This window comes from Heloderma suspectum, chromosome Z, assembly GCF_057233095.1.
Source record: "Heloderma suspectum isolate Gila_16-S chromosome Z, 16-S_ref, whole genome shotgun sequence".
Lineage (NCBI taxonomy): Eukaryota > Metazoa > Chordata > Lepidosauria > Squamata > Helodermatidae > Heloderma > Heloderma suspectum.
In genome coordinates this window covers 19,881,664-19,909,500 of record NC_139476.1, presented here as the reverse complement: position 1 = coordinate 19,909,500, position 27,837 = coordinate 19,881,664, and the positions used below count along the sequence as shown (strand labels likewise).

Below are 27,837 nucleotides of genomic sequence, written 5' to 3'. Positions count from 1 at the left end.
GCGATTTGCGCAAACCTCGGCCGGAGTTGTAAACATTCCTGAGCGATTTGCGCAAATCCCGGCCGGAGTTGCCCACAACTCCGAGCAATTTGCGCAAGCCCCTGCCAGAGTTGCGCAGATTCGGCCACGGCGTGCGCAGATTGCTCAGGGGTTTGTGCAAATTGCAGGACGTGCAGGGTGGGAATTCGCAACATGCCCAGGAAAATCCAAGAACTGGCCCCACTCGCTGCAGACCAAGTCGGTGTCACAGCGGGAACCGGGGCAAAGTCTGGGGGGGCGCAGCTAGGGAAGCTCTGTGAATTCCACCTCCCAAACGGATGTCTCTGACATCTGTCCTCGGGGGACCCTCTTACTTTTACTCTCCCCCTCGTGACTGAGCCCTACTATTCAGCGATTCTATGAACAGCCGGGCTTCCAGTTGATTCCAGAGGAGGACATTCTGCCATTCTGGGGCCGCCACAGAGAAGGCCCCGTTCTGGTGGAAGCCAGACTCGGTGCTCGGAAGGGGTTGCTTAGGCAGTGCTTCGCCAGCTTATCAAGTTGGGTGTGGGGGGGCTTCGATGGGTCCAGGAGCCAAGAGTTAAATGCTCCCCCCTGCTCCCCTCCCCCCTGGGCCATTGGCTTCCTTGCAGAGACGCTCCGGCTGATTCGGAAGCCCGAAACCAAGTGGGGATTGGGCAGCATGGGTGTGCAGCTTCCACACGTGGCTTGCGGAGGGGGGGGGAGTGGGGAGACGGTGCCCCCAGGCATTTTGTGGCTATGGTTCATTCTCCCCCTTCTCTTTCCCTCATCCGCTGCTGCCCGCCTCCTCTGTTGCCTCTCCTCCCGGCTGGCCCATGACTCTTCGGTACAGCCATGCCCCTCGGACAGACAGGTAATTCTCGAGGCTCAGCGCTGGGCCTGGTGGGAAAGGGGTCCTCTGTGATCGGCCGCAGCAGCCATTGTATGAGTGGCTGAGCCTCCCCAGTGATAGCCATTTTGTGAGAGTACCCCTGACACCCACTCAAAAGGCCAAAGGTGCTCACCGGCCCACGAGAGCTGAAGACCCCGAGATTTTCCCTGCTGGCGAGGGGATTCCGGCAACAGCGTGGCGCCCCACCCACCATATGGGGCTGATCTGTACCCCTCCCTTTGCAGGGCCGACGGACGAAGATGGTCCCTGGCTTCCCTCCCCTCCTCTGGCTACGGGACCAACACGCCCAGCTCCACCATTTCGGTAACTAGAGGGGCGGGCGGCTGGCTGGGTTGCAGGACCGAGCTGCTGTTTTGTCCTCTGTCCGCTTGCCGCCTTTGCGTCATCTTTGGAGACCCTCTTTGGGGGTGTTTGGAGGAGAGGGGGGGCTGCCACAGAGGAGGCCCTCTGGTTTTGGAACCCCCTCCCTGGAAATACGCCATGACCGCCTGCTCTCGCTGGCTTGGGGCGTTGGATGAGTCCTTCCAGCCGGCTGCTTGTCCCAAAGTGGCGGTTTCCTGAGCCATGCGTCCAACTTTCCAGGGGGGGCTGAGGGATGCGCTCATCTTCCTCCTCTCTCTCTCTCTCTCTCTCCCCCTCTCCCCACTCCAGTCCTCGTCGTCTTCCTCGCAGGAGCACCTCCACCAGTTGCCCTACCAGCCCACCCCGGACGAGCTCCACTTTCTCTCCAAGCACTTCCGGAGCACGGAGAGCGTGGCGGGAGAGGAGGGGCGCCGCTCCCCCTGCTTCCGCCCTCGTTCCCGGAGCCTGAGGCACGGTTGGCTTTCGGGACCGGGGGGCAGTGGGCGTCTCCGTTTGGATGCCGAGCGAGGGGGGCCACTTGGGCGGGGGAGGCGGGGTTTGTGGGAGGCGAGGTACCGCTATTAGGAGTAAGGTGCCGCTATTAGGAGTAAGGTACCACTATTAGGAGTAAGGTACCACTATTAGGAGAAATAATCAATGCTTTCTTATTTATATACTAAACACACAATGCAGCTAGTGAGTGCTAAACAGAATATAAACGTACATCAGTCAGAAATGGGTTTTTAACGATGTGTTTGTGTGTGTTGTCAGGCATGGCGTGCGAGCCAGGGGGGCGTAGCGGCGAGAGGGTTGGGCTGGGAGCCGGGAGGCCCGGGTTCGAGTCCCCCCTTGCCTGTGGAAGCTCACTGGGGGACGTTGGGCCAGGCACAGACCCGCGGCCCAGCCTCCCTCACAGGGCTGTTGTGAGGAGACCAAGCCGGCAGATCTCAGTGGAAGTCTCCCCGCCGTCAGCCCCAGGTGGGAGGGAGGGGCTGCCTCGGGGGTGTTTGGGTGTTTCCAAGCAAAGCTCTTCCAAAAAGGGGGTTGGATTCCTGAGCAGACCCAGTTCTCCGCTTCCGTGAGGAGGGCTGCAGCTGTCCAAGGTTAGAGCCTGAGGTGGGGGGAAGGAGGGAGGGAGAGAGGGAGGGAAGAGGGTCCTAGCCCCTTCCCCGATTTCCCATTTCCCTCCCAGTGGCCCCAGGGGCCTGTGTCCCTGTGACATTCTCTGGGGTGGGAGCCCAGGGCTGGGCGGCCGGTCCCCTGAGCCCGCTCCCTTCCTCTTTCTGCCCCGCAGCCCCGGGCGGACGAGCGGGACCATCGACAATGAGATAGTCATGATGAACCACGTGTACAAGGAGCGGTTCCCGAAGGTGAGGAGCGGCCGAGGGGATGCCCCGGGCGCTGCACCGCCTTGCTGCTTTCCTGCCCAGGCTCCCCCCGAGGATCCTGCCGACCGGGCTCTCCTCGGGGGGCGCTGAGAACCCCCTGTCAGAGAGCCCGTCCTAAAACAGTGGGGCTCGGCAGACTCCTGTCCGTACCCAGGAAGCCTCCCTCCTCCGGCTCTCCTTCTCCTGCCCCAAATCCAGGACTTACTGCAAGGGGGCAAGCTGTCAGTCAAGAGAGGAGGCGCCCCAGAGGTCCCCAGGAAGGGAGTCCCCCATTCTTGGGGCCACGGCTGAAAAGGCTCCGAGGGTGCTGCCCAGCGTGGCATCCCCAGCTCTTGCCCTTGCCGGTCCGGGTCGCCAGTGAGCCTGGGCTTTGGGAGAGCGCCGGAGGAGAAGGGAACGGGGCAGACGTCTGCACGTGCCCAGGGGCCCCGTCCCATCCATGAGCATTTCCGCTATTCCATGATCCGAGCTGTCCCGCGTTGGAAAGCGAGCCTGGGCCTCCGGTGGGGTGGTCATGCCCTGCTTTCCTCCTGCCCGCCCCCGCAGGCCACGGCCCAGATGGAAGAGCGCCTGGCCGAGGCGATCGCCAGTTTCTCCCCCAGCGCCACCTTGCCCCTGGCCGACGGCGTCCTGGGCTTCATCCACCACCAGATCGTCGAGCTGGCCCGTGACTGCCTCGCCAAGGCCCAAGGGGCCCTCATCACCTCCCGCTACTTCATGGAGCTGCAAGAGAAGCTGGAGAAGATGCTGAGGGATGTGAGTGGATCCGGGGCGGCGCTCCAGCCCCCCTGCTCCTGCCCCACTCTCGCTGGCCTGCCCCTTGTGGCTTCCAGGGGAAGCCAGCCGCGTCCGATGGCAGGCAGGGCCAGGCGGACCATGGGTAGCCCCAAGTGGGTCCTGCTGGCTGAAGCTCCCCTACTTCTAGGACAGTAGGAGGACATTGTCTCAGCAGAGAGCTGTAGAAAGAGGTTGTCTTGGCAGGGAGCTATCAGAGGATGCCGTCTCAGCAGGGAGCTAAAGCCCACTGCAGCCTTAGTTAGGGTGACGAAACCGGCAACGTGGTTGCCCCTGCCTCTCATGGAGGAGCAGGCTGGACTCCTAAAGGCCTTTGCCTGATTTTGTAGCCTGGGCCTCCTGTGAGGCTGGGGAGATGGATGTCCTTCATCCGAGATGAAGGATGACGGCAGGGCTGTGTCCCCCGGCCAGGAGGGCCCTGGAGAAGGCACTGAGCGTCCGACCCAGGAAGAAGCAGCCTGTGCCTCAGCTTCCCCAGGACCCTCTGCAACGATGCTGACAGGCCCTCCTGCATTTCCTGTGTTCCCTGCCAGGCCCAGGAGCGCTCAGAGAGCGAGGAGCTGCGCTTTGTCGAACAGCTGGCCCGGAAGCTGCTGCTCATCGTCTCCCGGCCAGCCCGGCTGCTGGAGTGTTTGGTGAGGGCGGGGCCTAATCCAAGTGAAGCCGGGAAGGGAAGGATGGGGGTGGCAAGGGTGTTGACGCGCAGGTTCATGGGCCGAATCTGGCATTACCGTCTGGCCCTCCAGGGTTCCCCGTGTGGCCATGCCCCTTTTCCCCTGGCCACCAATTGTTTGGTGGTTCCCTGGCGTTTCCAGTGTTTCCCCCCCCCCCAAAATGGTTGAAATGCCTCCCCTAAGGCTTAGGCACGAACAGGAAGAGCCTCGTGCTGACCCATATCATAGAACAGTAGGGCTGGAAGGGGCCTCTAAGGCCATCTAGTCCAGCCCCCCCGCCCCCCTGCAGCTCTGGGGCTGGTGGCGATCCACGGATGGGGCGCAGGAGGCCTTTAAGTCCAGCCAGCTGGGAAGAGTGGCTGGGTGGATCTCGGGCGCCCGAGACGTCCCTCTTTCCTTGCCTCGCCCCCGCCCCAGGAGTTTGACCCGGAGGAGTTCTACCACCTGCTGGAGGCGGCCGAAGGCCACGCCAAGGTGGGCCAAGGGATCAAGACCGACATCCCGCGCTACATCATCAGCCAGCTTGGCCTCGCCAAGGACCCCCTGGGAGGTGAGGGGCGGGGGCTCCTGAGCCTGGGGAGGGGCCGGCGCTCAGGGAGGGTGGGCCAGGCTGGCTGGTTTTACTTATTCATTATTTATTTGCCATATTTCCCCACCCCACCCCAAGGCTCCTAGAACCGGGGGGTGACCTCGGCTGGGGAAGGGGGTCTCTGAGCGTTGGCCAGAGCCCTCTTTAGCCCCTCTCCTTGCTTCAAGGCCTCACGGGGGGGGGGGCTGTATTTCTTCACAGCATTTTTGCCCCACTCTGCGCTCCCTGCCCTCGTGCTCCCAGCCGTAAAAGGCACGGCAGGCGAGGGAAAGGGATGGGGAGGGAGGAGGAGGAAGACGGCTGCACCCCGGCCCCCCTCATCCTTTCAAAGCGGCGAGGGCGGTGAGGGCTCAGCTGGCGAGTGGGTGGGTCTCCGGCGCCAGACGCTGACCGGCCCGCCGCTGCTCTCGCCTTCCCCAGACATCACCCGCCTGGACCAGTTGGACTGCAGCTCCCCTGCGGGACCGGAGCAGCGTGACAAGTCCCCAGAGGTGAGTCCCCTCCGTCCCTTCCGGGCCCCAGGGCTCCGGAACCGCTGATGGTCCCGCTCTGGAGCTCCCCAGAAGGCCATGCCCCTGTCCCCGGCCAGGTTCCGCCCATGTTTCCTGAAAGGGCGAAAGGGCAGTTGGCCCCTGCTCGGTCTTGGACCACACGCTTTGGGGCCCTGAAGGGAGGCATCAGGGGAGCCAGGCGGGGCGGGCATTTCACCGCCTGGGCGCGATGGCCCAGAGGTGGGACCCCGTACAGGCGGATGCCCCTGTGCGCGATCCCGGCCGGCCTCCTTCCCCCCTCTCTCTCCCTCCCCCCCGTAGAACCTGTCCACTGCCCCCGTCCCTCGGCGGCAGCCCTGCGAGAGCGACTTCGAAACCATCAAGCTGGTCAGCAACGGAGCGTACGGGTGAGTGGCGGATCCCGGCCGCGCGCCGCCTTCCCCTCTGGGCTGCAGGAGCGGAAGGGACGGGGGGAGAAGCGCTGGATCATGGCTGCCTCAGGGAGAGCCGTGCAGGGCCAGAAGGGAGAGGGCTTTTGTTGAGCTGCTCACCCCAGCATGGTTCCCTTTGCAACTGGGAACGCTGTGTTGTCACTGGGACACTTCCTTTCCGTGCCCCCCGCCCGTGTTGGCTGGTGTGTTGGGCTGTCCCCTGTTGGGAGCAGGGTACTGGGCTGGGAGCTGCTGTGAGGACTGCCGCTCAGCTCAGAGGGAATGGGGAGGCAGGGGGCCTTGGCGTCCCTGCTGAGACACCGCCCCTGCAGGGCTCTCTACCCCTGCTGAGACACTGCCTCTGTAGGGCTGTCTACCCTGCTGAGACACCGCCTCTGTAGGGCTGTCTACCCTGCTGAGACACCGCCTCCCGCAGGGCAGTTTACCTGGTGCGGCACAAGGAGACCCGCCAGCGCTTCGCCATCAAGAAGATCAACAAGCAGAACCTGGTGCTGCGCAACCAGATCCAGCAGGTCTTTGTGGAGCGCGACATCCTGACCTTCGCCGAGAACCCCTTTGTGGTTAGCATGTTCTGCTCCTTCGAGACTCGGCGCCACCTCTGCATGGTCATGGAGTACGTGGAAGGTGAGGGGCTGGGAGAGGCTGCTCTCGGGCCCGGGGGAGTGCCAGCCCGCCCGGGGAAGCCATGTGGGCTTGGAGGAACCACGGATTGGAGCGGATTGAAGGCAGCTTCCGGCGCCACAGTCTGGAAGAGGGGAGGTCGTCGTTCACCTGTGGAACTTGCTGCCACAGGAAATGGTGATGGCCACCCATTTCAGTGGCTTTGGAAGGGGGTGGGACACCTTCCTGGAGGAGGAGGAGGAGGCCGTCCGTGGCTACCAGTCCTGATGGCTCTGCGCCCCCTCCAGTACCAGAGGCTGGGGAGCATGGGTGGGAGGATGCAGGTGCGCTCGTGTCCTGCTCATGGGTTCCTGGCCGACAGCTGGCGGGCCACGGCATGAGCACCACTGGGCAAGATGGGCCCTGGGCCCAATCCAGCAGGGAGAGGGGGCCACATGCCTTCCCCCTTCCCCAAGCCCAGGAGGCCCATCCAAAGCCGCCAACGGCCGTTCTGGAGTGAAGCGCGCAGAAGAAGCGCAGGGGGCGACTTGCCATCGCCCAGGCGCAAAGCTCTCAGGCGCCACGGCAGCCGTGATGCTGAACGTGGGGTGGAGACCGGAAGCGGCGCAAAGCGGGGGAGCGGAGCCCTCCCTGCCCGTCAGAGGAGCTCTCCCAAAACGGCGGCCTGTTTTGTTGGTCGCTCGGTGTCTGGAGAGGCACCTCGACCGCTTGGAATGGGGGGAGAAGCGCACCGGTGCTGGCAAGCCGGCAAATGACGCTGGCTGGGCGAAAGGGGACGGGGCCCTCGGGGGACTCCAGGCAGGCCGGATTTAGCCCAGGGGCCCGGTGTTCCCCACCCTGAGTCCGGGCGACTGGGCGGGCCAGCCCCACGGGCAGCCTGCATCCCCTGCCCCCCCTGAGCCTGCCTCTCCCTCAGGTGGGGACTGCGCCACGCTGCTGAAGAACATGGGCCCCCTCCCCGTGGACATGGCCCGGATGTATTTTGCCGAGACGGTGCTGGCCCTGGAGTATCTCCACAGCTACGGCATCGTCCACCGGGACCTCAAGCCGGACAAGTGAGGGCGGCGAGGTGGAGCAGGGGTGCGGGGCGGTTCCAGCCCTGCAGGGGCGTGCCCCGGCTCCAGGCGGGGGTGGGCCCAATGGACGAGGGGGCAGGGCCAGACAGACCAGCCTCCTCTCCCCCGCTCTCTCCCCCTCCTGCAGCCTGCTCATCACCTCGATGGGTCACATCAAGCTGACGGACTTCGGCCTGTCCAAAATCGGCCTGATGAACCTGACCACCAACCTCTACGAGGGGCACATTGAGAAGGATGCGCGGGAGTTCATGGACAAGCAGGTGCGGCCCGGGCGGGTGGGCGGGCGGCTTTCTGGGCTGGAGCTGCCTTCCACAGCCCTCCAGGTGTGCTGGACTACAACTCCCATCCTGCTGGGCTGCCTGAGGGGGGGATGGGCATTGTCGTCTGGCCCATCTGGAGGGCCCCAGGTTGGGGCCGGCTGAAAGCGCCTGGGGTTGTGGCCTGCTTGGACAGCCTTGCATGGAAATGTCCCACGCTCCGTTTTGCCCATGTGTGTTTGAAGGGGCTGGCTGGGGGATGCTGGGAGTTGCAGTCCAACACCTGAGAAGCCACCTCAGCAGGGACTTTGCTGGAACTGCCCCTGGATCTGTTTCCCGGGGCCCTGAGTCTGTTTCCCAGGGCCCCGAGTCTATTTCCCAGGGCACCCAATCCATTTCCCAGGGCCCCGAGTCCATTTCCCAGGGCACCCAATCCATTTCCCAGGGCCCTGACTCCATTGCTCCCCATGGAAGTTTATCTCATCTTAAGTGCCACGCAGGGGGCCATTTTCAAGGCGGAATTGCAGCTGGGGAGGGAATGGTTACCTCACCCCCATCCAAAAATAAATCTCTCCCTGCATGGCAATTAGCCTGAGAACAAATCTTTTCCCCTTCGTTTGGACGATCCGCTTGGCTGCTGTGTGAGGGACTCTTGGTCCGATCCAGTGGGGCTCTTTTGATGTTCTTACTTTATTTTATTTGAGATTATTTAGATGAGAAACTTAACTGCCTGGCTTGGCTTCTCCTGAAATTTAAATAAATCCTCGCCATTATTTCTAAATTTGCATAGATTGGTATCAATTATCATACGCGGATTTGCGTCCTGGGACCTGCACCTTTTGAGTACCGAGAAATGCCCCTGCGCAGCAGGCATCTGGAGCAGGCCTCGCTTGTGGCTGCCCGGATCCCTGCCCTGGATTTAGGGAGGGGGGCTACCACCCCATCCTGTTCTTCGGCAGAGATGCGCACACCCCCCCCCCCCGGTTGCAGCATCAGGTAGAGCGCTGTCCCCTCTGCCCGTAGGTCTGCGGCACGCCGGAGTACATCGCTCCAGAGGTGATCCTGATCCAGGGGTACGGGAAGCCGGTGGACTGGTGGGCTATGGGCATCATCCTGTACGAGTTCCTGGTTGGCTGCGTCCCGTTCTTCGGCGACACCCCGGAGGAGCTCTTTGGGCAGGTGATCAGTGGTAGGTCCACTTCCCCTTGGTGGGGGAACACTTGGCTTTGCTTGCACAGAGTCGCAGACAGGGTCTCTGTTACACAGGGGCATCGCTAGGCCTGGGACCATAGGGCTCCGGCCCTGAATGCATTTCCCAGGGCCCCAAGTGCATTTCCCGGGGCCCCGAATGCATTTCCCAGGGCCCTCAGTGCATTTCCCAGGGCACCAAATGCATTTCCCAGTCCCCAAGTGCGATTTCCAGGTCCCCAAGTGCGTTTCCCAGTCCCCAAGTGCGTTTCCCAGGTCCCCAAGTGCATTTCCCAGGGCCCCAAGGGTGTTTCCCAGGGCCCCAAGAGCATTTCCCAGGGCCCCGAGTATCCATTGGTGCCGCTTGAAGGTTTTTTTTTCTCAGCTTAATTGCTACAGAGGGGGTGATTTTCAAGGGGGATGTAAGAGCTGGGGAGGGAAGGGCGAACACCCCCTTCCCACTTGCTGCAACACCCTGCCCGCCCCCAAATACCTCCCTGCATGGCAATGAAGCTGAGAAAAAACTTCCCGCTGGTTTGGGATGACCTGGGACAGGGTGCGAATCACCTGCGAAACTTACATCAGTCCTAGTCCTCTTTTCGTCACTCGCATGTATAGCTCCGAAACAGCACATGCAACTTCGGTGCAGGTTTGCGACCTCTGGCCTTTGATGCGCCTGGCAGCAGCCCTGCAGAATTGGGGCCCGCGCATTTCCCAGCTGCCAGCCGAGGGAACAGAGGGCCTTTTCTTTGGGTCAGCGCGCCCCAGCTGGCATGACAAAAGGGCCTTTCAGAAAGCACCGGAGAAGCTCAGGGGATCGGACGAGACAAAGGGCCCCTTCTGACCGGCGCGCGGCATGTGATGCATCCCAGGGGACGGTGGGCTGGGTGTCTCTCGGAGAGAGAGAGGAGGGGAGCGAGCAGGGTGCGACCTCGCCCAGGGCTGCGGCGCTAGGGGAAGTGCTGCTGGCTTTGGCAGCCGCCCCCAGCCGCCACGCCCCACTCAGCCCCCCCGTCCGCCCCCCGAGGAGCTCTCTTGCGCACGTGCACGGGGCGTCCTGTGGCGCGTGCCGTTGGTTTCTGCCGGGAGCCCGCCAGAGCGCCCCAACCGCTTTCCGAAACAGATGTGGGCCGGACGTGACCGGCCGCCCTTCCGGCACGGCCAGATCGGTGTGCTGCTTTGCAGATTTATGTATTCGCGTGTAATCCTTGCATATAACGTCATCACGCCCCCAAGCGGGGTGCATGTGTCAAAAATTACGGTGAGCGCACGCTGTAGCACCACGGCGCCAGCAAAATGCTGCCTTTCCCAGCCTGGCGCCTTCCAGGCGGATTGGACTGCAGCTCCCATCATCCCCCAGCCAGCCTAGCTGTAGATGGGTGTGGTAGTCCAACGCCTCTGGAGGGCTAATATATCATTGGCTGTGACGGAGAAACGCAAAGGTTTCCGCTTTGGGGCCCTTGCCCTCGCCCCTCTGTGGCCCTGGGAATGGGCTCAGCAAAAAGCGAGGATCCCGCCCCGCCCCGCCCCTGTCTAAACCAGTGGCAGGGAGCTTGGCGTATTTTGGACCACCCCGCCCATCAGCCCCAGCCAGCATGGCGCATGGCGAGGGGTGACGGGACTTGCAGTCCAACAAACCTGGAGAGCAGCAGGCTGGGGAAAGCTGTTCTGGGGGGGCTTCGGGGGGGCGGCACCAGCAGGGACCCAGGGAAGATCAGCCCCGCTCTGCCTGCTCCGTTTCAGACGAGATCATCTGGCCCGAAGGCGACGAGGCACTTCCGGCCGACGCGCAGGACCTCATCACCCGCCTCCTGCGGCACTGCCCCATGGAGCGTCTGGGCACAGGTAGCGCGGCGGGGGGCACGGCCCCTGGGCGTGGGGGGTCCAGCGGCACGGGTTCAGTGTGGTGACCTGTCCGCCCCATCCTGTCCCTCAGGAGGGGCCCACGAGGTGAAGCAGCACCCGTTCTTCCGCGGCCTGGACTGGAACGGGCTTCTGCGGCAGAAAGCGGAGTTCGTCCCTCAGCTGGAGGCGGAGGATGACACCAGCTACTTTGACAGTGAGGGGGCTGGGGGGGGAGCCACGGCTCGTGGCAGGCGGGCCTGGGCCAGGCCAGCGATCGCGGCCTCCGGCCGGCTCTGGCATCAGTCGTGGTCCTTGGCCCGTCACAGGGATGCTTGTGCGGCGTCCACGGCGGGATCGACCGGAATGCCACTGCGCAGGGCTGGCGTGCTTTGCCTGCCAGCCCCGCCCCTTCTCCCTGTGGTCCTGCCCACCGTGGGGACGCATTTTCCGGGGTCTTCTCGGACGTGGAAGGTGGCTTCGGGCGGAAGCGGTTCCGCCCCCCCTGCCATGACGCAGCATCGGGTGGGGTCTGCAGCCTGCCTCGCCCCCCACAACCTTGTCTCGCCCCCCCCAGCCCGCTCCGAGCGCTACCAGCACCTGGGCTCCGAGGACGAGGAGACGCCTGACGAGGGGTCATGCCTGGAGATCCACCAGTTCTCCTCTTGCTCCCACCGCTTCAGCAAGGTTGGGGAGGGCCCCCCACGTGTTGGGGGGGCGGCAGGGGAGGGGTCTGGTCCGTTCCAGGAGCCGGGGGGCTTCCGCCCCCGCGGGGTTGCCATGCTGGGCTCCCGGCCCCCCATATATGGGGGAAATGGGCGGCTGCCAGGCAGGGCAGGGCGTCGCATTTTCTCCTCCGCTCACACACCGCTACCATCCCCTCCTCCTCCTCCTCCTCCTCCTCCTCCACCTCCCAGGTTTACGGCAGCTTGGAGCATCTGGCTACACCCTCTGCCCTCAGCTTTGCGGCGCCGGAGCAGGGCCGGGGCGAGGACAAGGACGACCAGGCCGAGCACTGGGATCACGGCTCCGGAGACGAGGAGAAGAGCCGGCCCCCCGAGACCCGGTGAGCACAGGGGGCGCCCGCTCCGGCCACACTTTGGCCCGCGCCGCCACGATTCCCAGACTTGCCCTTCCATTCTTGCAACCGGTTCCTCTCCTGCCCCGAGCACCGCCCCCTCTCCTCTCCCACAGCGCTGCCTCAGAGCATGCGCGGAGCGCTTGGCTCGACCTCCGCACGCGTCCCGAGTAAATAACCTGGGGCTGGGGCCTGAATGCGAGGGGCACGGTGGGCAGCCAAGTCGTTGCTGGGAGGGAGTTGTGGAGCCGAGGGGCCACCGCCGAGAAGGCTCCCTGCAGCCATTAAAGCCTGACTGTCTGTAAAGTGCGCAACTGGTGGTAACACAAACCATCATCCTGGCATTGCTGCATGAATGAACTCCTGCAGTGGGGCGGGAAGCCGTGGTCCCTGTTCAGGCCGAAACAGATGGGAACAAACGCCTTGCGCCGAGTTCTAGGTCTGCTCTGCGGTGACCAAAGGGCGGCTGCCCCTTTCTCCTGTGCAGGCTTCGCGCCTGGACCTCCTGCGGATCCACGGCCCACGCCTTCCGCCAGGACTGTGGCCGCAGCCTGCCCATCCTCAGTGCCACCTGCAGCCTGGAAGCCATGCCCAAGTTCGCTGTCTCCTCCGAGGACGAGAGCCCCTGCCGGGCGCCGGCAAAACGGGAGCGGCCTGTCTTTGTGGTCGGGGATTCCGAGCCGGTGGCAGTGCCACCACCGAGGGCACCCGCCAAGGCCCTGCCACTGGCAGGTGTGTGCACAGAGAGCCTTTCGGGGCCGTTCCAAGGCAGAAGCAGCTCCCGCCATCCAGCGCCCCTCCATTTTTCTTTGAAGATGGGGCGGCCGGTTCAGTTTGTGGGGAGAAACCCTCCAGGGTCCAAATGGTCCGATTCAGCTTGGCGGGGCTTTGACAGCAGGAGGGTATCCCACTGCTAACACCACATGCGGCAGCGGGTCACCCAAAGAATCGGAACACGAGAAAGCCCGAATAGATGGGTTCCCGCTCCCACCACTTCCCACACGTTTCTCTCAGCTGCTGCCCTCCGGATGTGTGGGGCTACAGCTCCCAGCATCCTCGAGCCCGCCCGAGGTCCTGATCTGGCCCGCTGGGCTTCCCCAGCAGGCCAGACCGCCCCCTTTCATCTGGCGATGGGCAGCTTGTTGGTTTCACGCCTTGGCAGCCTGCCGCCCCGCCATTCGAAAAGCTGGAGACGCCTCCCGTGAGGCCGCGTGGCTGGCAGGAGGGACGGTAAGCGAAACCCCCAGGGCCCCCAAGGCCCCCGCTGAGCGCCGCCACGAGGCTCTTCCTTGCCCTGGCTGCAACGGAGTGGCGTGGCCCTCTCTGGGAATGGGCACAAGGGCCTCCAGAGTCCTAGCCGCCCCCCTGCCCTCTTGGGCTTGCAGGAAGGTTGCCGCACACGCAGGAAGGTTGCCACGCCTCTCCTGGCCTGCTCTTCAGGAGAGATGCTACCAGTCTTGTTTCTCAGACTTCCCTTCCCTTCCCTTCCCTTCCCTTCCCTTCCCTTCCCTTCCCTTCCCTTCCCTTCCCTTCCCTTCCCTTCCCTTCCCTTCCCTTCCTTTCCTTCTGAATCTCCTGCTGTTCTGAATCCCTTCCCTTCCCTCCCTTCCCTTCCCTTCTCTACCCTTATTTTCTGCCTTTCCTTTCCTTTCCTTTCCTTTCCTTTCCTTTCCTTTCCTTTCCTTTCCTTTCCTTTCCTTTCCTTTCCTTCTGAATCTCCTTTCTTTGAATCCCCTGCTGTTCTGTATCCCTTCCCTCCCTTCCCTTCCCTTCCCTTCCCTTCCCTTCCCTTCCCTTCCCTTCCCTTCCCTTCCCTTCCCTTCCACTCCTTTCCTCCTTCCCTTCCTTCTGAATCTTCCTTCTGAATCCCCTGCTGTTCTGAATCCCTTCCCTCCTTTCCCTTCCCTTCTCTTCCCTTATTTTCTGTTTTTCCTTTCCTTTCCTTTTCCTTTCCTTTCCTTCTGAATCTCCTTTCTTTGAATCCCCTGCTGTTCTGAATCCCTCCCCTCCCCTCCTTTCCTTTCCGTCTGAATCTCCTTTCTTCTGAATCCCCTGCTATTCTGAATCCCTTCCCTTCCCTTCCCTTCGCTTCCCTTATTTTCTGCCTTGCCTTGCCTTGCCTTGCCTTGCCTTGCCTTGCCTTGCCTTGCCTTGCCTTGCCTTGCCTTGCCTTTCCTTTCCTTTCCTTTCCTTTCCTTTCCTTTCCTTTCCTTTCCTTTCCTTTCCTTTCCTTTCCTTTCCTTTCCTTTCCTTCTGAATCTCCTTTCTTTGAATCCCCTGTTGTTCTGAATCCCTTCCCTTCCCTTCCCCTCCCTTCCCTTCCGAATCTTTCTTCTGAGTCCCCTGCTGTTCACATCCAGCAGATCACCTGCCTGCTTTTCCAAGGATTGCTTTTCCCCGGAATCGCCAGGTGATCTGAGCTGCACGGAGGGAGAAGCTTCGCACCAGAGAGATGCTTAGACAAAGCAGGGGTGTCGAATCAGTCGCGAAGACAGGTGTTGCCGTCCCCCCCCGGCGAGCGCTCACAGCCTAGGAAACGGCACGTGGGGGACCGTAGCGATGTGGGAGGGAGGAGAGGGGAGGAGAGGGGCGGGTCAACCCCAAGTTGCTCCTGGGGGTTCCTTTGGGCTTACAGAACCCCCCCCCCCGCTTCTCTTTCCCCGGCCGTGCAGCTGACCTGGCCAGCTTGAGCTGTGTCCGGCTGCGGAGCAACAGCACAGGCACTAAGAACGCTGCCCCGCGGGGCTTGGAGCCCGAGGGCAGCCGCCGGCCGGGCAGCCGCAAGGACCCCCCCGGGAAGCAGCAGCGCCTGTCGTCCGCCGGCAGCAGGGTCCCCAAGTCGGCCTCGGTCGCTGCGCTCTCGCTCGTCATCAGCTCAGGTCAGTGCCGGGCCCGCCTCAAGCCGTCTCGGGGCAAACGGGGCCGGGAATCAGATGCCCCCTTTCCGGGGGCGGCCCCCGAGTCAGCACGCTCTCGCCATTGTCGTCTTTGGGGCACCAGGTTCCACCTTCCCTCTGTGCCCAAGCATGATGGGCGCTGCAGTACCCTGGCCAAGCGGGTGATGGCCCTCCCCGGGGGGCTGATTGCTTTATTGGGTGGCGAGATCCCAATTATTATTAATAATAAAGGACAAGATAATACGATTTCAGTGGGAATAACAAGGCTGTTTTCGCAGACGACTGGGGGGGCGCGACCCTGAGGAGCCCCGCCTCGCCCCGCTCCCTGCCTTCCAACCCCTCGTCCCGGGACTCCTCCCCCAACCGGGACCCGCCCCTGGGAGCCCCCAGCCAGCACCCCCCCGTGGTCATCCACAGCTCCGGCAAGAAATACGGCTTTGCCCTGCATGCCATCCGGGTCTACATGGGGGACAGTGACGTCTACACGGTGCAGCACATGGTCTGGGTGAGTGGAGGCTGCACAAGGGCCGTGTAGTGGCAGCAGGTGGAACCTGCAACCTTCTGCATGCAGGGCGGGAGCTGTGCTGCTGGGCCGCAGCCCCCTCCCCAGGCAAAGCCGGGCTCTGGCAGGGCGGCTTCTGCACGATGCATGGAGGCATTGGGGCAGGGGGGCTGCTGGAGGCTGAGGAGAGGTGCCCCTCGCTCCCTCCCCAATGTCGAGGCGCAATCCTATGCATGTTTAGGCAGAAAAAACACATCTTGCGACTCCCAGCATTCCCCAGCCAGCAACACTGTCTAAACATGCATAGGATTGTAGGACTTTTTTCTGTCTAAACGTGCATAGGAGTGTAGGACCTTTTTCTGTCTAAACGTGCATAGGATTGTAGGACTTTTTTCTGTCTAAACGTGCATAGGATTGTAGGACTTCTTTCTGTCTAAACGTGCATAGGATTGTAGGACTTTTTTCTGTCTAACCGTGCATAGGATTGTAGGACTTTTTCTGTCTAAATGTGCATAGGATTGTAGGACTTTTCCTGCCTAAACGTGCATAGGATTGTAGGACTTTTCCTGCCTAAACATGCATAGGATTGTAGGACTTCCTGCCTAAACCTGCATAGGATGATAGGACATTTTTCTGCCTGAACATGCATAGGATTGTTTTGCAGAGGCGGGCTTTGCAAAACAGTCAGAAACGGGGCTTGTGCATCTCTGTTGCAGAGCGTGGAAGATGGCAGCCCGGCTCAGGAGGCTGGGCTCCGCGCGGGAGACCTCATCACGCACGTGAACGGCGAGTCGGTGCTGGGGCTGGTCCACATGGATGTGGTGGAGCTGCTGCTGAAGGTGTGTGGTTGAGCCCGCCTGGGAAAACGGCCCCAGGGGCTCAGGGGAGGACCACAGTGGAGGGCGAGGCCAAAACAGCACATCACGCACAAAGACTTTGATTTATATGGCTTTATATTTAGATCCCATCCTTCTCCACAAGGAAAATCTGACATGTGAACACCCTAAACATGCATAGGATTGTAGGACTATTTTCTATATAAACATGCATAGGATGGTAGGAATTTTTCTGCCTCAACATGCATAGGATTGTAGGAATTTTTTCTGCCTCAGCGTGCATAGGAGTGTAGGACTTTTTCTGTCTAAACGTGCATAGGAGTGTAGGACTTTTTCTGTCTAAACGTGCATAGGAGTGTAGGACTTTTTTCTGTATAAACGTGCATAGGAGTGTAGGACTTTTTCTGTCTAAATGCATAGGATGGTAGGAATTTTTCTGCCTCAACATGCATAGGATTGTAGGAATTTTTTCTGCCTCAACGTGCATAGGAATGTAGGACCTTTTTCTGTCTCAACGTGCATAGGAGTGTAGGACTTTTTTCTGTCTCAATGTGCATAGGACGGTAGGACTTTTTCCGTCTCAACCTGCCTAGGATTGTAGGACTTTTTCCATCTCAACCTGCATAGGATTGTAGGCTTTTTCCGTCTCAACGTGCATAGGATGGTAGGACTTTTTCCGTCTAAACGTGTATAGGATTGTAGGACTTTTTCTGTCTAAGCATGCATAAGAGTGCACCCTTATTTATCTGAAATATTTTAATGCCCGTCTTCAGTAGAACCTCCAGGGTAGTTTACAACAGAGTAATTCAAAAAGTATAGCAATAATTTAAAAATTTTTACGATGAGACCCTGCGTATCTCCCTGGGCAGGCAGTCCCAAGGCTGTGGGGCTGCCCCTGAGAAAGCCCTGGTCCTGACGCCCTTCAGCTCCACAGCATCAGTACAACACCAGAAAACAAGTGGCGTGCTTGCCTGCACCCCCGAAGCGTGTACGAGGAAGTACCGCTTTAACTGACACCTGAGCGACAGCATCAGGGGGAGGCAGCCCGATTTCCATCTGAAGGGAGTTCCACAGTTCCACGGTGTTTTGGATAACACAGGGATGCCCTGCATGGATTTCACAGGGCCAAGAGAGAAGAACTGACGGGATCCAGCTCAAAGTGGTCGGCGTGTGGGGCTGCCCAAACGACGCCCAACCTCGCACACAGCCCCCGCCTTCCGCTCGGCCCGGCACTCTGCACGCGGGCCCCCCTGGGTCCACGGCGCAGCCCGGAGTCCAGTGACAGCCCTCCCTCTCTCTCTCTCTCTTTCTCTCTCTCTGGCAGAGCGGGAACAAGGTGGCGCTGCGGACCACCGCCCTGGAGAACACGACTATTCGGGTGGGCCCGGCCCGCAAGAACAGCTCCAAGACCCGGATGGCCCGTCGGAGCAAGAAGAGCCGGAAGCGCGACAGCCAAGACCGGTGAGTCGGCACGGACAGGCAGTGCTGTATGCCTGTCATCGACACGTGAGTAAAGGAAGGAGCGGATGAATAGGTGCCCTTTCCCCCGCCTTTCCTAGGAGGAAATCCCTCTTCAAGAAGATCTCCAAGCAAACCTCCGGGCTTTACCCCAGCCGCAGCTGCTCCTCTGGCCTCCATCACTCGCTCTCATCCGGCGAGAGCCTGCCTGGCTCCCCGACCCACAGCCTGTCCCCTGGGCCGACCCCCCCTTGCCGCAGCCCCGCCCCGGACCACCCGCCAGGTAGGGTGCCTCTCTCCTCCAGCCCTGCTGCCCGCTCCAAGCCTCCTGAGCAAAGGCGTTCTCCTGGGGCTGGGCAAACGTCACCCCAGCGGCCAGTCGTTTGATGGCTTCCCGGCTTTGGTGCATCCATCCCCCCAGTTCCAAAAGGCTGAAAAGCCTCTCTGAAGGCTGAGCGACTGTCAGGAAGAGCCTCAAACAATAGCATGCTGGGGTTGGACTTGATGGTCCTACTGACCCCTTCCAACCCTACTATGATTCTGTAGGGATGCTCTGACTTGGAGCCCTGCATGGAGCAGGGGGTTGGACTCGATGGTCTCACAGGCCCCTTGCAACCCTGCTATTCTATGATTTGGGGGGTATTCTTTGCCCCAGCCCTTTTGCCTTTGGCCCCACCCACCCGTGGACTGCGGCCCCGAGAGCTCCTGTGGAGTGGAATTTGGCCCTTGGGCTGGAAAGGGTTCTACACCCCTTCTCCGGAGCTTGTCCGAGGCTTGCATAAACCTGAACCGCTTCTGGGACGAACAACACCCCCCCTCCACAAACGGCATGGCAATTGTAACGGAACCACAGTGCCTGGTTTCGGGCCGCCACGCCCATCTTGCTTTCTTCAGGGAAGAGCATCCGGAACGTGTTGCAGGGGGAGACTGTCGTCTCCCCTTCCAAGGCAGAGCAAGAAGGGAATATCGGGCTTCGACCCAGAAACGGGGAGGGTTTCATTGATTCCCTTATCACCTTCCCGCACCACCCACACGCTGAAACTCTCCGGGTGGCGCACAGCAGCTGAAAGCTGGGAAAGGCCACATGATCAGGGAGAAGGTTTGAAACGACAGCGTAAAAGCAGCATGGCGAAACCTAGCAGCGGCACGATGACTTGTAATGCAGTCTCGTATTTAAACATAAGCAGAAAACAGGGGCGGGGCGGGTGCGTCTGGCCAATTGGAAGTGTCGCTTTGCACGGGAAGGCGGAAACTCATCCGCGCCCAGACTTTGATGTGCCCCTGCGGGAATCCCCCCCTCCCGTGTCCTTTTGCATCTCACCGGCCCCGTTCCCTCCCTCTTTCCCTTCTCTCCCTTTCCGTGCCAGATTCGGCCTCGCCGCAGAGCACCTCCCCGTCCTCCAGCACGCCGACCTCTCCGGCGGGCCACATCCGTCCGAGCTCCCTGCACGGCCTGGCGCCCAAGCTCGGTGGCCCACACTGCAAGGTGAGCCGCCGGAAGTCGGCCAGCAGCATCCCGCCCTCGCCCTTGGCCTGCACGCCGTCCGCCGCCCCGCCGCCCCCATCTCCGCAGAGGTCACCCTCGCCACTGCCCCCATTCGCCAAGGGCGCCCAGGTCTTCCAGGGAAAGGCGCTGTCCCCGCCCGCCCCCGCCCACCCCCACAGTGCCGAGGGCCCCCACTCCCCACTGCTCAGGCACGTCCAGTCGGAGAAGAAGCTGGCCGGCGGGCAGAAGCTGGCGCTGGAGATGCCCGGCTCGGGGGACGAGGGCTCAGGGGGAGAAGGGGGTGAGGAGAAGGCCCCGCGGAAGCACGAGGAGGTGGTGGTCATGCGGCGGCTGAACCTGTCCGAGCGCCGGGACTCCTTCAAGAAGCAGGAGGCCGTCCAGGAGGCGAGCTTTGACGAGCTGGAGCCCAGCAGCGAGGGCCAGGTGGAGGGGGCGCCGGCGGCCTGGCGGAGAGGCTCACCCGGGGCCTCGTGGCTGGAGGACAGGCCCTGCCGCCCGCTGCCCGCAGCCGCCCCCCGGCCGCGCCCGGTGCCCCACATCGCGGTGCAAGGGGAAGAGCCGGCCGCCTGGGAGTGCCAGGGGCCCTGCCCCGCCCGGCTGGAGGCCCGGGTGTACATCCAGCGAGAGGACGGGACCACGGCCGTGGAGTACACGAGCGTCTCATCCCAGCGCCGGGGGAGCCGGGCACGGTGGGAGCCTTCGCCGCCCCGCCGAGCCGAGCCCCGGACACGCGGCGGGGAGAAGGGGACAGCCCCCGGGGGACAGTTGTGGGAGGGTCCGGAAAGCCGGCTGCCAGGGGCTGCGGAAGACCAAGCAGGGGCCCTCGGCCGAGGACAGAGAGAAGACCTCGAGTAGCCGAGGGACAAGGGCCGTGGACCGGGGGGGTCCCTTTTCCTCTCCGACCCACCTGCCTGCTTCCCCTCCCGGAGGGGCGTCCCCTTACCAGCGGGGACGTGGAGGCGGGAGTGCGACCGAAGCGAAATGACAGGCCGGAGAGGAAGGGGCCTTTCGGCTAACTGGATGCGCTCCTGGATGGGATGGGACGGGGGGGTTGCCAAAGCTGCTGTTCCACACATGTGGAGGCCACGTGCCCCCGGCGGGGGCTGGCCCTCCTCTCCCGGGTCCTTTTGCCTGCCCTTGGCGATGGGGAACAGCACGGAACAGCCCCGCCTGGGGCTCCGGATGTCTTTGTTGCCCTCTGGGACAGGGTCCGCTCCCCCCAGGTCCCTCTTGTGAAAAGCCCACGCTTTTCCTTCGGACATGTCGGCAGGCAGCCCCCATCACCCTGGGGGCTGTCGTTAAGCCGTGCTGGAGAAGGCTGGCCCACATCCTTTTCTAATGTCGATTGTATCGGGGGGGGGGGTTTAAAAAAGGATAATGAAGAAAAATCACCACCTGCGGACCTTAGGAAGAGGGGGGCATTGCCGCTGGTCTGGCCTTCCAGGCCCGGGGACAGCCGTGGGGCCCATGACGCTGCCCGTTGTGCATTTCGGTCCACCTCGGTCACCTGCCTGGGGAAGAAGGGCGCTGGGAAAGGGTTTGGGCCACTATTAAAAAGGCCCTGCTTGGGCCGCCAGCCGGCACTTTCAAGGGGAAGGGGCTTCTTCTCGAAGCAAGGGGAACTGTGGTAAATCTGCGAGGCTCTGGGAGGCGTTGCGTTTTCTTTTGACCCGCAGAGGATAAGTGGCTGCCCCGCCCCCAAGCCCTGTTTCCTGAGCCGCCTACCCAAGATTCGCCATCCTGGGGGAAGGAGAAGCCCCAGCGGACGCGTGCTTCCTCCGCTAGGCGGCGTCTCAGACACGTCGGCGTAACCCGGGGCACCAAGCCTCCCCCTGGCCACACCCCCTTTCCCCCCAGCGCCGATCGGTGGTTTCCCGGCTGTCGTGCATCCCGCCCCGCCCAAGTCCAGGTGGTGCTCCGGCGGCGGAGTTCCTAGCAGGAAGCGCTTTCAGCTTGAATAGGCTGGGGTTTGGGGCCCCGCCCCTTCTACCCTTGGCCCCGCCCACCACTGGGCTGCAGCCCCCGAGAGCTCCTCAGAATGAAATCCGGCCCTCGGGCTGAGAGAGGTTTTGCACCCCCGGCGTAAACATCCGCCAGGCTTTCCCAGGCCTGCCGATAGCAAACCGGGGTTCAGTCAGACCTACCTCCTGCCCCCCTGCATCCCCCCCTCCAGGCGGTGCAAAGGGCCTGATCCCTGCTCAGCCTCCTTCCCAAAGGCACCGCTTCTCAGGAATCCTGGTTCCCTAGGCGCCCTCCCACCCTGCAGGTCGAACACGGAGGGAGGTAACTCATCCAGAAAGTGTGGGGAGAAGGGCAAAGGGTTCCAAGGGGTGGGCGGTTCGCTGTCTTCCGTGGGTGCAGTCATGACCCCCTTTGTCCCCGCTTTCTAACTCATGGGTGGGAGACCTGGATGTATGGCTTCGCCCCAAGGAGGGAGGGCTTGCCCCCCAATTCATCTTTTCCGCTCTGCTCTGGCTTGTCTATGGGGTCTCTGCACCCCCTCTCTCACAAACAGGGCTGGCGCACGGCAGCCTTCTCACCCTCGGATTCAGCGCCGAGGACCTTGGGGGCACAGCCAGGCTGGAGTCCTCTACCTCCCATGCTTGACCAACTCCAAACATGAGTGGGGGGCCGGGGGGGGGACTTCCCTGGAGATCCGTGTGGGTTTTCAGAACAAGAACCCTCTCCGCTGGTTCTGCCGTACAAAACCCTCTGGAGAGGAAAAACAATAAAATGGATGTGCAACACGTCTGGTGACTTCCTGGCTGACGACGAATGCGGTGTGCAAGATTCCAAGGGGGGCTTGAGGGGGAAACGGAATCCCATCTGTTTCTTTGGGGGGGGCTACAAGTAGACGTGCTGGCGGGGGATGATGGGGGTTGCAGCCCGAGACTTCCGGTGGGCACTGAGTTGGGGGAGAGGCTCGTCCCACAGCCACCCTGGGTTGGGGATGCTTCCCCGGTGGGGTGGGGTGAAAGGCAGGAGTTCAACAGGTGAGCTTCCCCTGTCATTGGCGTGTTTTTCCTCTGCGCAAAAGGAAAGGGGGAGGGAAGAGGAACATGACCGTGGGATGGCCGCTGTGCAGCTGATGGGAGGAGCCCTCTTGGCTGAGCATTTCGCCGCTTGTGCGACCATCTGAGGCAGCTGAGCGAGAACCGCTTAGCGCTGCCCAGGAGGATCATAGAACAGTAGGGTTGGAAGGGGCCTGTGAGACCATCCAGCCCACCCCCCTGCTCCATGCAGGACTCCAAGTCAAAGCATCTGTATAGAATCATAGAACAGTAGGGTTGGAAGGGGCCTGTAAGACCATCCAGTCCAACCCCCTGCTCCATGCAGGAAGCCAAGTCAAAGCATCCCTATAGAATCATAGAACAGTAGGGTTGGGAGGGGCCTGTGAGACCATCCAGTCCAACCCCCTGTTCGATGCAGGACTCCAAGTCAGAGCATCCCTATAGAATCAGAGCAGTAGTGTTGGAAGGGGCCTGTAAGACTATCTAGTCCAACCCTGTGCTTGATGCAGGAATCCAAGTCAGAGCATTCCCAACAGATGGCTGTCCAGCCTCATCTTGAATGCCTCTGGTGTGGGAGAGCCCCCCATCTCCCTAGGTCATGGGTTCCATTGTCATACTGCTCTGACAGGCAGGTCGTTTCTCCTGATGTTCAGCCACAATCTGCCTTCCTGTCACTGGAGCCCATGATTCTTTGTCCTGCACTCTGGGAGGATGGAGAAGAGGTCCTGCGACAACCTTTCAAGGACTTGAAGAGCGCTGTCCTATCTCCCCTTGGTCTCCTCTGAAGGTTAAACATGCGAGAGACCGAGGTTAAACATGCACAGCTCAGTGGGGCTTCCTCTGGGTGGGACGGCGCCCGGAGGTGGCCTTCCCCAAACCAGGGGGCGATGGGACCTGTGCTCCAACACACCTGGGGAATGCCAGGCTTGAGAAGGCCGGCTTGGGAGACTGAAAACGTGTGGGCGGGATTTCGGAACGGCACGCTCACGGCGCCATCTGGGGGTCGCAGCCCTGTTCTCCCTCCGAACGTGCACAGGACCGCACCGGTGGGATGCAAAAGAAAGATATCAGTCCTTCCAGCGGCAGCTGGCAAAGGCCGATGCCTTGAGCGAGAGATCGGTGTCTTTGATGACGGGGTGGCTGGATGTATATGCCGCTTATGTAAGAAAACCTATGCGGGTTGCGTGCGGAAATATTCAAAAGACGCTAGGGGGGCGGGGGGCTCTCCCACACGGGAGGTCTTCAAGATGAGGCTGGACAGCCTTCTGTCAGGGATGCTCTGATTTGGAGTCCTGCATTGAGCAGGGGGCTGGACTGGACGGTCTCACAGGCCCCTTCCAACCCTCCTATGGCAAGTGGCCGGGCACGCCTGAAGCAGCTCAGCCCAGGCTTTGGCCATTCCTGTGGAGCTTCCGGCAAGGCTGCCTCCGGAACCCGCGCACGTCACTTCCGCCCGCTGCTTGGCTGTAGCCGCCAAGGCCAGAGAACCCGTCAAGCTTCTCCGCGTCCCCAGATTTCCGGCTGTGCGCGGGCTTGCCACTCTCCGCCGTGCATAAAAAGATTGACTTGGAGCCCTGCACGGAGCAGGGGGTTGGACTCGATGGCCTTGTAGGCCCCTTCCAACCCTACTGTTCTATGATTCCATGATCGCGGCGGCGGTGCCGTGCTGGCTGGGGCTGATGGGGCTTGTAGTCCCCACACCTCTGGAGGGGACGTGTTGGGGAAGGCACACAGCGAGTGCTGGCCTGGGGGTGGTGTGGAGAAGGAGGGCTGTCCAACTGGAGGCCCTGGACTGCACTGCAAGGACGTCGCTTCCCTGCAGCATGCATCGTATCTCCTGCAAGGCTGTCATAAGCCATGCTTCTCTTCCACCCTACGTGCAACAGTCATTCCTTGTTAGGAACACTGGAAGAGCCCTGCTGGATCATAGGATATTAGGGTTGGAAGGGTCCTACAAGCTCATTGAGTCCAACCCTCAAATCAGACCCAGGGTGCATCTAGTCCAGTATTCTGTTCACACAGTGGCCCGCCAGAGATGCCTCTGGGAAGCCCACCAGCAGGGCAGGAGTGCATTGGCACCCTCCTGCCCATGTTCCCCACCAACTGGCAGAGACATACAGCAACGTACTCCCTCTGATATGAGAAGTGGCATGCAGCTGTCAGGACGGGTAGTCGCTGAAAGCCTCCTCTGGGAATCTAGAATCCTAGAATAACAGGGTTGGAGGGGACCAGGAAGGCCATCTGGTCCACCTCCTGGTCAATGCAGGACTCCCAAGTCAGAGCATCCCTACAGAATCCTAGAATAGCAGGGTTGGAAGGGGCCTGTAAGACCATCTAGTCCTACCCCCTGCTAACTGCAGGAATCCAAGTCAGAGCATTCCTATAGAATCATCGAAAAGTAGGGTTGGAAGGGGCCTGTAAGGCCATCTAGTCCAACCCCCTGCTCAATGCAGGAATCCAAGGCAGAGCAACCGTGACAGATGGCTGCCAGCCTCGTATTGAATGCCTCCAGTATGGGAGAGCCCACCACCTCCCTACGTCATTGGTTCCATTCCAATTCAAAGGGATCTTGATAGACTGGCGGGCCAGGCGGAAAAGAGCCAAATGACATTTAATAGGGATGGATGCCAAGTTCGGCATGTAGGGAAAAGAACCCAAAGGCACAGTTACAAGATGGGGGGTATGTGGCTTGACAACGCCACAAGCGAGAAGGATCTTGGCATTGTTGTCACTCACAATCTGAAGATGAGCCCATGATGCGATGTAGCTGCAAACAAGGCCAATGCTATTTGGGGCTGCATGAATAGAAGCATAGCTTCCAAAGCCCGGGCAACGAAGAGGATCAGGGGACTGGAAACGAAGCCCTATGAGGAGAGATGGAAAGAACTGGGCATGTTTAGCCTTGAGAAGAGAAGACTGGGGGGAGATAGAAGAGCGCTGTTCAAGTCCTTGAAAGGCTGTCCCAGAGACGAAAGCCAGGATCTCTTCTCGATCCTCCCAGAATGCAGGACATGGAAGAATGGGCTGAAGTTGCAGGAAGCCAGATTCCGGCTGAACATCAGGAAAAACTCCCTGGCTGTTAAAGCAATACGACCGTAGAACCAATTCCCTAGGGAGGTGGTGGGCTCTCCCACCCTGGAGGCCTTCAAGATGGGGCTGGACAGCCACCTGTCAGGGATGCTCTGACTTGGATCCCTGCATTGAGCGGGGGGGTGGGCTGGATGGTCTCAAAGGACCCTTCCAACCCTACTATTCTATGATACTATAGGGATGCTCTGACTTGGACTCCTGCATTGAGCAGGGGGTGGGCTGGATGGTCTTGTAGGCCCTTTCCAACCCTGCTGTTCTATGATTCTATAGGGATGCTCTGACTTGGATTCCTCCATTGAGCAGGGGGTGGGCTGGATGGTCTTGTAGACCCTTCCAACCCTGCTATTCTATTATTCGATAGGGATGCTCTGACTTGGATTCCTGCATTGAGCAGGGGGGTGGGCTGGATGGTCTTGTAGGCCCCTTCCAACACTGCTGTTCTATGATTCTATAGGGATGCTCTGATTTGGAGTCCTGCATTGAGCAGGGGGGTGGGCTGCATGGTCTTGTCGGCCCCTTCCAACCCTGCTGTTCTATAATTCTATAGGGATGCTCTGACTTGGATTCCTGCAGTGAGCTGGGGGTAGGACTAGATGGTCTTACAGGCCCCTCCCAACCCTGCTGTTCTATGATTCTAGGAGTGTACCTTTAATGCTGTTGTGCTTTTCTAAGGACGTCTCGTCTTGGAAGACGCCATGCGCTGCTTTGGGATGATTTAAAATGGGAACATCGATAGCAACGTGTTCTAAAATAAGTTTTTAAAAATCCCAGCTTCAGGTATGAGCTGATGGGATCTGAGCTAGCTTGAGGAAGAGACGGGGTTGTGGTGCGAGGCAAACTCGTTCGGTATAATTGGGAAAGGCGCCGAGAGTAAAAGCGCCATGATCACACTGCCGTGATACAAATCTATGGTGCAACCACACTTCGGATACTGGATCCAGTTCTGGTCACACTGCAAAAAGGATGTTGTAGAAAAAGGGCAACTGCAGTGATCCAGGGGCTGAGCATCTCCCCTATGAGAAGAGGTGGCAACAGCTGGGGTTGCTTAGTGTGGAAAAAAGGAGGTAGAGGTGAGAGAGGTATACAAGACGGTGCAGAGAAAATGGAGGGGGAGACATTCCTCTCCCTCTCTCCTAAAACGAGAACCCAGTCAGGTCATCCCGTGAAGCTGATGGGTGGGAGATTTGGGGCAGCTCGAAGGGAGGCGTTCGTCCCACAGCACTCCGGCAAGCTACCACAAAACGTGGCGATGGCCACCAAACGGGATGGCTTCCAAAGGGGGATGAGGCTGGACAGCCATCTGTCAGGGATGTCCTGGCTTGCAGTCCTGCATTGAGCAGGGGGTGGACTAGATGGTCTCATGGGCACCTTCCCACCCTACTATTCTCTGATGCTACGAATTTGGTTCATTATCTGTTAGCTCCCCCACCCAAGTTGGTGTCCTCTCTGGCCAGCGTGCCCTGTGCCTCCTCATCGAGGCGCCGCCTCTCGGCTGGGCCTACCTTCTAGGGCTGTTGTGAGGCTAAAAGGAAGAGGAAAGTAAGCAGAACGAACTTGAACTCTTAATACAGGAGGGAAATTATGACTCGATGGGTATAACTGAGCCTTGGTGGGATGACTCTCGTGACTGGAATACAGCAACTGAAGGATATAACTTGTTCCAAAAGAACAGGAGGAACAGAAAGGGAGGTGCGGTTGCGCTGTATGTGAAAAATACATATCTCTGCACAGAAATACAGGAGGAGGAGCTTGGTAGCCCCATCGAGAGCATCTGGGTTGAAATAAATGGAGCAAAGAATAAAAGGAACATGGGGGTCGGAGTCTACTACCGGCCACCCAACCAAGTAGAAGACGAGGATGAAACTTTTGAAAAGCAAATAGCCAATGTTTAAAGGAAGCATGATGTAGTAGTAATGGGGGACTTCAATTTCCCCGATATTTGTTGGGAGACAAATTCTGCAAAACATGGCCCCTCCAGGAAATTCCTGGCTTGGGTGGCGGATAACTTGCTCCTGCAGAAAGTGGAGGAAGGAACTAGAGGATCGGCTGTCCTTGTCTTGATCCTAACCAACTGGGATGACTTTGTGGGTAAAGTAGCGGTTACGGGAACTCTGGGGGAAAGTGACCATGTTGTACTTGAGTTCTTGGTTCTAAGGGAAGCACCACATTTTGAGAAGGGTGCAGGCAAGCTGGAGAGGGTTCAGGGGAGGGCAACAAAGATGAGCAGGGGACTGGAAACAAAGCCCTGTGAGGAGAGACAGAAAGAACTGGGCATGTTGAGCCTGGAGAAGAGGACACTGAGGCTGGAGTCCTGCACTGGGCAGGGGGTTGGACTGGATGGTCTTACAGGCCCCTTCCAACCCTCCTATGATTCTATAGGGATGCTCTGACTTGGAGTCCTGCACTGAGCAGGGGGTGGACTAGGTGGTCTTACAGGACCCTCCCGACCCTCCTATTCTGCGATTCCATGAATCCGGTTCACTATCCGTTAGCTCTCCTGCCCAAGTTTGCGTCCTCTCTGGCCAGCGTGCCCTGCACCCCCTCATCGAGGCCCTGCCTCGCGGCCGGGCCTACCTTCTAGGGCCGTCGTGAGACTACAAGGACGCGGAGCAGGACCGGGCAAGCCGCCTCGAGGTCCTCGGAGGGAAACAGGCAGTGCGCCAGTCGAATAATACGAAATAAACGGTTCGAGTTTCGCCAGGCCGCCGAACAGAACCCTGCGATCGAGCCTCGCGGACAAAAGACTCGCTCCCCGGTGGCGGCCAACCCCGCTCGGGCGGCGCCTCGGCTCTCTCCGGCGCTCGGGCGTCTCCGGCGCCGAAGAGGCGCG

The 27,837-nt window shown here is 60.5% G+C and overlaps 1 protein-coding gene across 4 annotated transcripts in view; it reads left to right on the top strand.

Annotated features, from left to right (window-relative positions):
• Window positions 1–21,726, top strand: part of LOC146333873 (microtubule-associated serine/threonine-protein kinase 3-like) — a 33,526-nt gene extending 11,800 nt beyond the window's left edge. The window contains exons 4-27 of one of the 4 annotated variants that reach the window (XM_084826406.1): window positions 854–874; window positions 1,138–1,216; window positions 1,565–1,725; window positions 2,550–2,625; window positions 3,190–3,399; window positions 3,972–4,073; window positions 4,530–4,662; window positions 5,122–5,192; window positions 5,514–5,599; window positions 6,060–6,268; window positions 7,182–7,320; window positions 7,469–7,601; window positions 8,622–8,787; window positions 10,530–10,631; window positions 10,723–10,845; window positions 11,206–11,315; window positions 11,546–11,694; window positions 12,194–12,438; window positions 14,379–14,585; window positions 14,882–15,108; window positions 15,822–15,944; window positions 17,266–17,402; window positions 17,501–17,682; window positions 18,767–21,726. In XM_084826406.1, coding sequence (XP_084682532.1) covers window positions 854–874; window positions 1,138–1,216; window positions 1,565–1,725; window positions 2,550–2,625; window positions 3,190–3,399; window positions 3,972–4,073; window positions 4,530–4,662; window positions 5,122–5,192; window positions 5,514–5,599; window positions 6,060–6,268; window positions 7,182–7,320; window positions 7,469–7,601; window positions 8,622–8,787; window positions 10,530–10,631; window positions 10,723–10,845; window positions 11,206–11,315; window positions 11,546–11,694; window positions 12,194–12,438; window positions 14,379–14,585; window positions 14,882–15,108; window positions 15,822–15,944; window positions 17,266–17,402; window positions 17,501–17,682; window positions 18,767–19,761 — 4,186 coding nt within the window. In that variant the 3' untranslated portion in view covers window positions 19,762–21,726. Of the gene's footprint in view, window positions 1–853; window positions 875–1,137; window positions 1,217–1,564; window positions 1,726–1,861; window positions 2,359–2,549; window positions 2,626–3,189; window positions 3,400–3,971; window positions 4,074–4,529; window positions 4,663–5,121; window positions 5,193–5,513; window positions 5,600–6,059; window positions 6,269–7,181; window positions 7,321–7,468; window positions 7,602–8,621; window positions 8,788–10,529; window positions 10,632–10,722; window positions 11,316–11,545; window positions 11,695–12,193; window positions 12,439–14,378; window positions 14,586–14,881; window positions 15,109–15,821; window positions 15,945–17,265; window positions 17,403–17,500; window positions 17,683–18,766 lie in introns of those variants that run through there. The other 3 variants (XM_084826405.1, XM_084826407.1, XM_084826409.1) reach the window with 3 other exon arrangements.
• The last annotated feature ends 6,111 nt before the right edge of the window (window positions 21,727–27,837 follow it).